The sequence below is a fragment of the Aotus nancymaae genome, unplaced genomic scaffold, assembly GCF_030222135.1.
Source record: "Aotus nancymaae isolate 86718 unplaced genomic scaffold, 86718_ANA_hifiasm-v0.15.2.pri h1tg000016l, whole genome shotgun sequence".
NCBI lineage: Eukaryota > Metazoa > Chordata > Mammalia > Primates > Aotidae > Aotus > Aotus nancymaae.
In genome coordinates, this window is record NW_026988428.1 from 48,176,551 (window position 1) to 48,189,314 (window position 12,764).

The window sequence follows — 12,764 nt, forward strand, 5'->3', positions numbered from 1 at the left end:
AAAAAAAAAATTGCTGGCCATCTGCTTTCCAGGGCAGATGGAGGGTAGCTTTTATTTATACATTGGTCAGCTGATTTGAGGGATGTTTAAAAACCCACCTTTCCTTCTGGCACTTCTTGGCAGTATCAGTTGTCTTTTTTTTTTTTTTAATGGATAGAGAAGCTTTTTTATTTCACAGATATCTTTCACAGCATATCTTTGCCTGGGGAGCTCAGGTTCGCTCTGTCAAGCAGCTTCCACGTGTCGTTTCTGTACGTGCAGTTGGTGTCAGCATTAAGGAAGACAGAGAGCCTTGTGGCGTTGGTGCCTCTGTTCTGTGTCTGGCTGTTTATTTGGGGGTGGCCGTCCCATGAGCTGCACATCAAAGTGGTATTCAGTTATGCCGGCAAAGGGCTGCATTGCATTGTGTTTATTTTTATTTCCAGGGCTATTTTATTTTTACACATGAAAGCCTTTTTCCCTACTAGATTTTATGGTTTTTTTTTTTCTGATTAACAAAAATGTACAGACTGAGGAGAAGTTGTTTTTTTTTTTTTTTTAAATGTAGAGAGGGAGTTTCTCCATGTTGGTCAGGCTGGTCTCGAACTCCTGACCTCAGGTGATCCGCCCACCTCAGCCTCCCAAAGTGCTGGGATTATAGGCGTGAGCCACCGCTCCCTGCGAGGAGAAGCTTTCAAAAATTTTGTAAAAATGTTGAAATTTTTTTTATGGAAAGAGAAAATGGGGGTCCATTCCAAATCTCACCAATCAGGCAGAAACTATTTGTCAAACTGGATATAGTTTCTTTCTTTTTTTTTTTTTTTTATGTCTTTTCATTAAAAAACCCTTCTGTAGGCTTCATGTTAGCACTTGTATGCTCCTTGTTTCACATTTCTGGAGTGCTGGACATGTAGTTTTCTTCTTTTTAAATTAAGTATCAATGGTTCCGGCCAGATATTCCCTAATAAGTTGCCAATTGTGCTAGTACCCCTGCCTTCTAAAATCCATATTGATTACTCTATCAAAATGGCTAAGTCGTCAGAAACCGGCAGTGGGCAAACGTTAGGGTCTCAGCTTTTCCACGGGTCTTTCCGCCTTTCTTTCACTTGCATGGCTTTATTGGCTTTGAATCAGACAGACCCGGGTAGAAACGTCACCTAGCTTTCACCTAGGCCATCCACTAACTTTGTGTCCTCAGGCAAATTAAATCTCCCTGAGCCTCCATTTCCTGTTTGCAAAATAGGGAGGACAGTATTACCCAATTGCAGGGTTATTGTAAGAATTCAGAGGCAGGTTGTGAAGGGTGTGGCATGGTGTCTGGAATGGGTGGTGATACAATTCCCCAAGGAAAGCTGCTGCCACCTCTGTGCTGGGATTCTGCCTCTGCCCCAACCCAAGAATTTGAGTTGGCTAATCTTGTCCTGTCTGGTTTTGGATGAGAGACCAGGAAAGAAAGGGAGGCAGAATAGGGGAGGTGTAGTTGAGAAAACCTTCTTTTGCCTTAGTCAGGTATTTGTTTCAGGCAGTACCTGAACCCTCAAGGACGGGTGTGGGCTGGTCCTGAGCCACCCCAGCAGGGTTCAGTGAGGTAGGCCCTCAGCTTTCTCCCTGCAGGGGGATCTGCCTCCCTGGCCTCGCCTCTTGTGGTCTGTGTGTGTTCACTTCTTACTCTGAGCCTTCTGACTCCGACCAACCTGTGTTCCTGGCATTCTGATGATGATGTAAGTGTCTCACACTCCGTCTACAACCAAGCAGGAGGATGGGAGAGGATTTCTGCAGCAAAGAGTACCCCTAGAAACTGCTTTTGTGAGGCTCTTTGAAGTGCTAATCACCTGTTACTTATATTGCTCTAACTGTTAACTGGAGTTATTTAGTAACTCCAGAGGACTTTTTACCTCCTTGGCAGGAGGAGGAAGGTGATTCCTCAGATAAAACCAAAACCTAGAGCTGCACTTCTGAAAGAAACTGTGCTTAGGTAGAGCTGAATGCGTAGGTGTTCTCCATGGGCCCGAGTTGTGCCTGTACGGGCATTCTGAATGGAGAACAGCAGAGGGGTATCTTTCTTTGTTCCCCATCATGTATTGCCCGAGGCACGAATACTTGTACACTTGGGATTTCAGCCATGCCTTTTAAGGGATGTGAACAGACTTATCAAAGAGCCATCTTGAGTGGCCTGTAGGGCAGAAGGAAAGAGAATGCAAGGCACGAAAGTGGATGGAATTAATGGGAACGAGAGTGATACAAAACAGTTTAATCCCCTGTGGCCCTCTTCAGACTTTCACATTTGTCTATTTTTATTTATTTTAAAAATTTTAACTTTTGTGGGTACACAGGTGTATATACTCAAGGGGTACATAAGTTTTTTTGGTTTTTTTGAGACAGAGTCTTACTCTGTCTCCAGGCTGGAGTGCAGTGGCTCTGGCTAATTGTATTTTAGTAGAGATGGGGTTTCACCATGTTGTCCAGGCTGGTCTCAGTCTCCTGACCTCGTGATCCGCCTGCCTCGGCCTCCTAAAGTGTTGGGATTACAGGCATGAGCCACCATGCCTGGCTGGGATACATAAGAATTTTTGATACAGGCATATTAATGTGTAATAACATCAGGGTAAATGGGGTATTCATCATCTCGAGCATTTATTATTTCTTTGTATTACAAACAGTCCAAATATATTCTTTTAGTTACTTTATTTTTAATTTGATTAATTAATTTATTATTTATTTTTGAGACTGAGTCTCACTCTGTTGCCCAGGCTGGAGTGCAGTGACATCATCTCACCTCACTGCAACCTTCGCTTCCTGGGTTCAAGTGATTCTCCTGCCTCAGCTTCCTGAGTGACTGAGACTATACAGGTATGTGCCACCACACCCAGCTAATTATTGTACTTTTAGTAGAAATGGGGTTTTGCCATGTTGGCCAGGCCGGTCTTGAACTCCTGACCTCAGGTGATCCATCCACCTCGGCCTCCCAAAGTGCTGGGATTACAGGCGTGAACCACCTTGACAGCCTTTTATTTATTTTTGAGAGAGAGGAGCTTGCTCTGTTGCCCAGGCTGAGTCATGCTTACTGTACCCTCTACCTTTTGGGCTCAGGCGATCCTCCCACCTCAGCTTCCCAAGAAGCTGGAACTATAGGTGCACAATCACTCCTGGCTAATATTTTTATTTTTTGTAGAAACGGTGGGGGAGGGTCTTGCTGTGTTGCCCAGGCTGGTCTTGAACTCCTGGGCTCAAGCGATCCTCCTGTCTCAGCCTCCCAAAGTGCTGAGATTACAGGTATGAGCCACTGTGGCTGGCCTGGTCTAGAAAAATGTCTAATTTTCTTCAGACTCTGTTCTTCCTTCAAATTAGGTTTCATCGGGCAGAGTGGCTACTCCATTTGTTTGCAAGCCTCTGCCCTTGATGTTTCGATTCCTCCTGCTGCTGGAACTGGCTGAATTTCCCAGATGGGCTCCACCTGCCTCCTCTTGGGTTTCTGCGGCGTTCATTGCTTTGTGCTTCCTGTCTGGCTCGCCTCCAAATGAGCCTGTTCATTTCCTTTCTCTGGAAACTCTCCTTATTACTGAGGTTCAAAAGTTCCATAAAGGATATGGCAGTCTTGAAACTTGACCTCCAAACTTTGACCTTACTAAAAACTGGTTTTTTAAACCCAGTTAACCTGAATTAGTGGACCACGGCTTTTAATTGCTGTTAGCTGAAGGAGGTGTATGGTTGCTGGATGATACCTTGAACAGTGAGATGTTATATATAATCTTGAACTTGGGGTGGGTGTTTGTGTCACTACTCGAAATTATCTTGTCAGTCTCACTTCCCTCCTGGCTTCTTGGCGATCCTCTTCTATAAATGTTTTCAGATAACTTTCTTACTATCCAGTTAGCTTACTTTGCATTTATTGTTTAATGTAGCGTTGTAGATGGTATTGATATTTGAAAACTTACTATTGAAAGGGACTGTAGTCCAGTGCTGTCTTTTAATAATCAGGGAAAACTGAGTCCATGAGGATATGCCTGTCTTTGAAATCCTAAAAATCCACTGCTTCTTCCATTGAGACAGAGCCCACAGATTTCCAAGAGGATGGGCTGCATCAAGGGTGCTGACTCCCATGCAGTCACATTCCTTTTCCAGTTGTCAAAGCTGATTAGTGGATTTGGATGTGCTTGGCTTGGAGGCACATCTTTCCTTTCTTACCTAGCTTACCTAGAATTTGAAGAAAATTAAACCAGTTGTGAAATATATCACCTTTCAGAAATAAACAGCATCTCAATTGATTCCCTTTGAAAATACATCAAACTGGGATTTCTGAGTGTAATCTGGTATGCCTTGAGGTTGAGACCTCAAGCTGGGGCACTCAGAGGAGACTGGTCGACCTCCAAGTTTGTTTTCTGGCTCCAAACAAATGAGTGACTGTTTGACTATTGGCACACTACCCGGTTTTAAAAGTACAACCATATAGGGTATGGAGGGCTGGTAACCAGGGGGTTTAAAAATTGAGGTCATGGAAGGCCCAGATGAAGCTTTTTAAATGTGTATCACAACTGCAATTAATCTTATTAACATGCTGGGCCTGTTTCTGCTTTCGCTGCCCTGGGTGTGCAAGAGTATTCAGGGGGCATGCTTTGAAGGATTCTTGTTCTTTGATGATGCACATGGATAACAGAAGTACATCAAACTTTGTATCTGGTATTATAAAGGCCTTTTGTATGCCTCTGTAGATTCATTCAGTTTTGAGAAGAGAGCAGAAAGCTTCATGCAGATTGATAGGATGTACAAAAGAGGGTGGATTGCAGATGCAGTCTTGCAGCAGTGACTGTATGACCAGATCAGAATCAGCTGAACAGGAATGGAGCCCTCTTGCAGATCCAGCACTGAGGTAGTTCCAGCACAGTATTCTGGGAGTGAAAGATGTAAAAAATAAACAGCCAGGCGCAGTGGCTTATTTCTGTAATCCCAACACTGTGGGAGGATCACTTGAGCCTGGGAGGCGAAGGTTGCAGTGAGTCAGTATGGCCCCACTGCACCTCAGCCTGGGCAACAGAGTGGAGACCCTGTCTCAAACAAACAAAAATGTAAAAGCACTGTTGGGTATTTGGGAAGCAAAAGTATGCACAGGAAGCAACAAGCCATAGAAGGTGTTGTGGATCCCAAACCTGAATTGATGAGGGTAGCATGGTGGTTCTGAGGGCAGGTAGGTAACTGAGGGCTGTTGTGGGTAGGATGGCTTCCTGGGTGGGATGAGCCTTGAACGCAGAGGATCACCAGGTGAGGAGCAGGGTGGGGTGCAAGTGGTGAGCTGACTGGTAGGGCAGTACAGTGGTGAGAGGTAAGGTTGCCGGCAGCAGCGGGTGGTACACTTTGGTTTTCGGCGTGCACACTTTCTCTCTCGCTCTCTTGTTTTTCTTTCTTAAAAGTGCATTTAAGGAAGGCTAGTATAGTACTCCAGCCTTATAAGGTTGCTGCTTCAATTTATTTTTGTAGTCCATGTTTTAGAAGTCGTCTAAAATATCTACCTAGACTCTCCTCTGCTTCTTGCTTAATGAGTAACCTTGAGGACCAAGAAAGTTGTTTAAAATTTCAAGTTCAACAGATGGAGATTGCGTGTGCCAATAATCCTCTAATGAATAGAATCTGCTTACTTAAATGAACAATAAGAAGAAATATTTGTTCCTTTATAAAGTACTTATTTCCTCATAGTTAATAAATGTCACATTCATAACATTAAAAGCCTCAAGTTTTTCTTGCTGTGTCCTTTAACTGGTTTATTTTTTAAATTTTTAAATTTTAAATAGAGATGGGGTCTCGCAGTGTTGCCCAGGTTGGTCTCAAACTCCTGGGCCCAAGCGATCCTCCCGTCTTGGCCTCCCAAAATGCTAGGATTACAGGCATGAGCCACTGTGCCAGGCCTGGTTTCTTAACTGCAGGATTTCTTAGAGCCTTTAGCATCCTAATGAACATTGAGAATCTCTAAGAGGAGTGAAGGAGGAGGAAGAACAGGAGGGCTTTTTCTGTCCACAGCACATTTTGGAGGATTGGTGTTCAGTGGAACACTCTTTGGGAAACATGGTGCCCTGCTGTTCCACAGTGCTGTGTACATTGCCATTGTTCATTCCAGTTGCCCTCTGTTTTTCCACTTACTTTTCCTTCCCTGACATAACAGTGATGCATCTATTGCTACAAGGAGGATTGGGGGATAGGGAGAGGCTGCTAAGTCCCTCTTTAACCTTTTCTTTGCTGTTGGAAGCTTGAACAAAGTGATCATCTTATATGGCTGCACTAAAAAAGTTGCCTGCTTACAAGCTGAATTCAGGCAAGATGAAATCCTGAATCCGTACATAAATGGAAATAGAGCCCCACCCTGTATCCTGCTATTTTTTTTAAAAAATCCTCTCCTCTGGCAGGGGGAAAACATCCCAGCCCTAGAGTGGCCAGGATGAATCATCATGCCAGGGCCATACACCAAGATAAGCATTGAGTCTCTAGATGTGGCACCATGGCAGATTATCAACACTGGTGCCGTGAGAACACCACAGCAAGCATCACACTGTACTTTTAAGGTCAAGAACAGCAGGACTGTGGCTCATGCCTGTAATCCCAGAACTTTGGGAGGCTGAGGTGGGCGGATCACAAGGTCAGGAGTTCGAGGCCAGCCTGACCAATATGGTGAAACCCCATCTCTACTAAAAACACAAAAATACAAAAGCTAGCCGGCTGTGTTGGCACGTGCCTGTAATCCCAGCTACTCAGGAGGCTGAAGCAGGAGAATTGCTTGAACCCTGGAAGCAGAGTTTGCAGTGAGCTGAGATTGTGCCATTGCCCTCCAGCCTGGGTAACAGAGTGAAACTCCATCAAAAAAAAAAAAAAAAGAAAAAAGAAAACAGCACCAAGCACCCTAGAAACAACTGTTCTGATTCTTTCCTTCAGTAGTAGAACTTATTTTTATTTTTGCTTTTTTGAGAGGGAGAGTCTTGTTTCTACCCACCTTGGCCTCCCAAAAGTGCTGGGATTATAGGCGTCAGCCATTGTGCCCAGCCCAAAAGTTTTTTTTTTTTTTTAAGACAGAGTCTTGCTGTGTGGCCCAGGCTAAAGTACAGTGGCATCATCTTGACTCACTGCAACCTCCGTCTCTTGGGCTCAAGTGATCCTCCTGCCTCGGCCTCCTGAGTAGCTGAGACTACAGGTGCACACCACCATGCATGGCTAATTTTTCTTTTCTTTTCTTTTCTTTTTTTTTTTTGGAGACAGAATCTCAAAGCCACTATGCCTGGGCTAGAATATTGCTATAGAACATCCTGTTTTCATCATTTTATGGTGGGTTTTTCCTTCCTCGTCCTTCAGTTACACCTCTGTCTATGTTATAGTCTACATTTGCAGTGTCTACTACAATAATTAGATGAAGCTTAAAATTCAGTTCTCATTTCCAGTGCTTGGAAGCCACATGTTGCTGATGGCTGCTCTGATGGACAGCACAGTTACAGGACATTGCCTCCACTGCAGAAAATACTGCTGGATAGCCCTGAAGTATATCAACAATGCTGATCAGTATTTGAGAAAACTTTCTGGGCTCTCTCAGCACCTCTGCCTACTTTATTATTTTAAAACAATTTTTTTTGTAGGTGCATACCACCATGCCCAGCTATTTCTATTTTTTTTTTTTTTTTTTTAAAGAGACAGTGCCAGGCTGGTCTCGAACTCCTGGGCTCAGGTGACCCTCCCACCTCAGCTTCCCAGAGTGCTGAGATTATAGGCATGAGACATCATGCTTAGTGACTCTGCCTACTTTAATATCTTAGAGGTTTTGGTACTGAAAGTGAAGAACATTGGACAGACATCAAATGTAAATACAAAACTGTCCCTGGTGGGCCTGTTCATACCTTTCCCTAGGGTTGAGCAAGACATGCTCCCCACTGGAAGACCCTCCTACGGCTTTGCAGGGTTATCTCTGTGTGATGGTTTTCTTTGTATTCATCACAGGGCCTCCACTTTGCATACCTAAAGGACATCTGAGAACAGTATTGTTCCCTATTAATCACAGTTAAAATGTAGTTTAGGAGCATCTAACTTCACATGCTGAAAATTTCTTTTTGAAACCCCACACTGCTTGCTCTGCAGCTCTTGGAAATCACTTTAATACTGTGCTTCAGAGCAAACCTGCTTTGGTTTGCTTATAAGTCCCTCCCTGAATTCAGTGGAAATGTCTCTCCCAGAGAATGTTTTTCTCTTTCAGTCTGGTCCATGGTACTTTATTTGATATCCTTATTGGAAGACATCTAGAGGAATCAAGACCTAGACTCAATTCAGTAATTCAGTTTGAGCTAGTCTTGAATTTCATTTGCAACATGGGCCCGCTGCTCCAATACATGTGCTGTTTTACGTGTGAAGGGTGCTTGATGTTTTGCTCTGTGCAATTCCTAGGCTAGAACTTGCTCTGTCTGTGACTGCACTGGGCATCCCAGTCTGTTGGTCATCAGCAGGTGACCGCCTATTGCCAAAACGGATGATGAGATGTATGGTAGGATTTCATGATTTTGGAATCTAGCCTCACTTGGAGAAGGCACCTGTTGGCCTGGGAAGTTCACCCTTCTCGGCTGACACAGGTGGGACCCCAAACCTGACCAGGTGTCAGAGCACCTGTGAGAGCTGTGGGACCTCCTAGTGGCAGGGTGATGGCACCACTTACTGAGCATCTGTCATGCCACTGACATCAGGCACTGTGCATATATTGTCCCCCACTCAGTCACAGCATCTGTGCCATTAATATTTGTTCTTTTTTTTTGAGATGGGGTGGTAAAAGGTCAACAATTTCATTTCTTAATGAGATCTGTAATACCATATATATATATATGTATATGAAAACCCAAAAACTCCTTGTGGGGCTGGGGTGGGGGGAGTAAGGCAAACTTTACTAGGCTGCCAGCCAAGCACAGGCAGAAAGCCAGGGTCCACAACTGTCTCTTGGGGCTTTAAGTGCTTGGCATGGAGCCTGGCACCAATAGGCATTCAATAAATAGTTGTTGAATAATGGCTTGTATTATATCTTCATAACAGTTGTACAAAGTAGGTATTGTTTTGCACATTTTATAGCAGTGAGAAAACTGCGGCCCAGAGAGGTTGAGTAACTTACCTCTGGTCACACAGCTAGAATGTGACAGGCTGTCACTAAGCTAAACTAGAAGGAATGATAGGGCCACATTCATCTTTTCACTCTGTTTTGAACAGTCACTCTTTTTTTTTGTGGGGCCGGTACAGAGTCTTGCTATGTTGTCCAGGCTGGAGTGCAGTGGCACAATCTCAGCTCACTGCAACCTCTACCTCCTAGGTTAAAGCGATTCTCCTGCCTCAGCCTGCTGAGTAGCTGGGATTACAGGTGCGCACCACCATACCCAGATAATTTTTGTGTTTTTAGTAGAGACGGGGTTTCACCATGTTGGCCAGGCTTATCTCAAACTCCTCACCTTGTGATCTGCCCACCTTGGCCTCCCAAAATGCTGGGATTACATGTGTGAGCCACTGCACCCGGCCTGAACAGTCACTCTTAATTGCACTATGTTTATTTGGGTGTTTTGTTATGTTTTCATATTTTAAATTTGATATAATTTCACAGAGAAAAATTAACCAGAAGACTGTAAACAATTCTCAGACCCTTTACCCAGATTTGTTGGGGTATATTCTTAGAAAGTCTGAGTTGTGAGCCTGCAGGATTGGACCACACTTCTTGAGTGGAGTCTGGGCCATGCTACATGAGGTCTCCTGCGTGCCTGTGAGGTCGGGTGTGTCCCATCTGAGAAAGTCCCCTGCTGAAAAACAGTGACATAACCCCACCCAGGAACTGAAGCGAGCCTAAGAGCAGCTCTGCAGGGCTCGCTGGCTGGAAATAATGAGGGAAGGGTCTAGGATTTATGAAACTTTTTTTTGTGGAAGAACTCTTCCTCTGAGAAACTGCTGGAGGGTTTGGAGAATACAAAACAAAACTGACTTATGAAAAGATGACTTGTAGCTCACCAGGCAGACGGTCTCAGGCGTGGCATGATGCCCTCACTGGCTGCCAAGAACAATAACTGACACATTATCCACAGACGGCTGCGCCCCATGCCGCTTCCTCTCCTGCCATCACGGTCAAAGACCAAGGTTGACACTTGGTGTTGTATATAGTCCACGTCTGCTGCACCATTTTCTTTTAACCCTTCCGTCTTGCTCTCACCTCTTTACCTGTGGAAGCTACTGTGCCCCTCCTGAGTTTCATTTTCTTCTCTTCCTTTTTCCTGTGCTTACAGCTGCATTCCTAGAGATTGTGGTTCTGATTAATAATCAGTGTATATGGAGGAATGGGGAGGATTCTCCTCTGTGAAGGGACAGAAGGGCCTTTTTTTTTTTTTTTGAGATAGAGTCTTGCTCTGCAGCTCAGGTTAGAGTGCAGTGGCACGATATCGGCTCACTGCAACCTCCGTCTCCCAGGTCCCGGTTCAAGCAATTCTCCTACCTCAGCCTCCCAAGTAGCTGGGATTACGGGCACGAGCCACCATGCCCAGCTAATTTTTGTATTTTTTAGTAGAGATGGGATTTCACCATGTTGGCCAGTCTGGTCTTGAATTCCTGACCTGGTGATCCACCTGCCTCGGCCTCCCAAAGTGCTAGGATTACAGGCATGAGCCACCATGCTCGGCCCAGGAGGGTCTTTTTAAAAGGAGTAAACAATTGGGAAGTTTTTAGAGTTAAGGGTCCTTCTCTGATGCCAAATGAAACCAGTGTCTTCTGTTCCAAGGCCTGAGCTTATGACTTCTTTGCTGCCAGACCTGGAGAAACAGTACTTGGTGGCCACTTCAGAAGCAGGTTGTCCACCTGGGCAGACACCCAGCCCCATGAGGACGGTGTGAGCTGCCTAGTCTGCCTGCCTTGCACTTAGGTAGGTGCTGGCGCATGGCGGGAGCTCAGCAAGTGTTTGCTGAAGGGTGAGGCCTTCGTGTGTAATCACTACATTTTTCACTTAAAAAGTGCAGAATCAGAGCCCTTTCGGTTTTATCTGCTTTTCTGGGATATACGTTCCAATCGTTCTATTTTTTTTTTTTTTGAGATGGAGTCTCTCTGTCGCCCAGGCTGGAGTGCAGTGGCGTGATCTCAGCTCACTGCAACCTCCACCTTCCTGGTTCAAGCGTTTCTCCTACTCCAGCCTCCCAAGTAGCTGGGGCTACAGGCGCCTGCCACCACGCCCGGCTGATTTTTGTATTTTTAGTAGAAACAGAGTTTCACCATGTTGGGCAGGCTGGTCTCAAACTCCTGGCCTCAGGTGATCCACCCACATTGACCTCCCAAAGTGCTGGGATTATAGGTGTGAGCCACCTTGCCTGGCCACTTCCTAATTTTTTAATCTCTGAGAAGGAAAGATAACTGTTACATAAGGATGTCTCAGTTACCTATATGTGGATGATCCAGAGAAATTTTCTCTTTCCAGACTGGCTTACTCTTTGGATTTTCTTCAAGCTTCTGGGTCTGCCTGTGCCAGGGGGCCCAAGGCTGGGTGTTAAGTCCCATAGCATCACCAGAACCTGTAATTTAGGGTTGACCAGCTTTACTTAACTCTATCCTTTCATGCCCTTTACCCCTTTTTTCTCCTCATTTAGAGTTCTCATGTAAGTCATAAGCCCCTAGGATGCATCTAAGCTGCTGTATATGTGCTTAGCCATTTCCTGTGTGTGTGTGTGTGTGTGTGTGTGTGTGTGTGTGTGTATGTGTGTTGCAATCTTGGCTTACCACAGCCTCCGCCTCCCGGGTTCAGGCAATTCTCCTGCCTCAGCCTCCTGCGCAGCTGGGACTACAGGCGCATGCCACCACGCCTGGCTAATTTTTTGTATTTTTGGTAGAGACAGGGTTTCACCATGTTAATCAGGATGGTCTCGATTTCCTGACCTCATGATCCACCCACCTCGGCCTCCCAAAGTGCTGGGATTACAGGTATGAGCCACCGTGCTGGCCTTTCTGTGTTTTTAATGGTGAGCCTTTGGTGATTCCTCACATGGGACCCTTTTGCCCCCTTGGTCACACCTGTGAGAGCAGCACCAGATCTTTTCAATCAGATTATCCTAGGCCTGGTGACACCTGTGAAAGCACCTCCACATCTTTGCAATCAGATCAACCTAGGCGAGGAAGCATCTGCGAGGAGGTGATGAACTCTAGTTCCTTGTTTTGTAGAAAATGAGGGAACAGGCTCAGAAAGGTATAGCATTAGTTGGTGACAGCCTGAGGACTGGAGTCTTGCAGATGTGGTGCGCTTTCTGCAACACTCCTTTGCCCTGCCAACCACCTATCCCACGTCCATGAGATTGTAGGTCCCTTATTGTATACTTTTTAATATATGCTTTGAAGAGTCTTTGGACAGTTAAAACTGAATGTACAAGCCAAGACTACCTCATTTTCTTCTTCAGCTATGACTGGTACCCAGCTAATTGTGGATTGGTAAGAGCAAGACAAGCAGAGATGTGAGACATGTTTAAAACTTCTTTGGGGCTTGGTGCAGTGGCTCATACCCGTAATCCCAGCACTTTAGGAGGCTAGGGCGAGACGATTGCTTGAGCCCAGGAATTTGAGAGCAGCTGGGCAACATAGCGAGACCTCATCTCTAATCTCTACAAAATATTAGCTGGGTGCAGTGGTTCGTGCCTGTAATCCCAGCTATTCAGGAGACTGAGGTGGGAGGATCGCTTGAACCCAGGAGGTCAAGGCTGCAGTGAGCTGTGATCACACCCCTGCATACTAGCCTGGGTGATAAAGTGAGACCCTGTCTCAAAACAAAACACTTC

At 45.2% G+C, this 12,764-nt stretch overlaps 1 protein-coding gene across 4 annotated transcripts in view; it reads left to right on the plus strand.

Annotated features, from left to right (window-relative positions):
- RASSF3 (Ras association domain family member 3) overlaps positions 1-12,764 on the plus strand; it is a 194,685-nt gene that overhangs the window by 167,490 nt on the left and 14,431 nt on the right. The window contains exon 1 of one of the 4 annotated variants that reach the window (XM_064377305.1): positions 11,674-11,919. The exons of the other annotated variants lie outside the window; for them this stretch is intronic. Coding sequence (XP_064233375.1) covers positions 11,878-11,919 — 42 coding nt within the window. The 5' untranslated portion in view covers positions 11,674-11,877. Of the gene's footprint in view, positions 1-11,673; positions 11,920-12,764 lie in introns of those variants that run through there. 4 annotated transcript variants of the gene reach the window in all.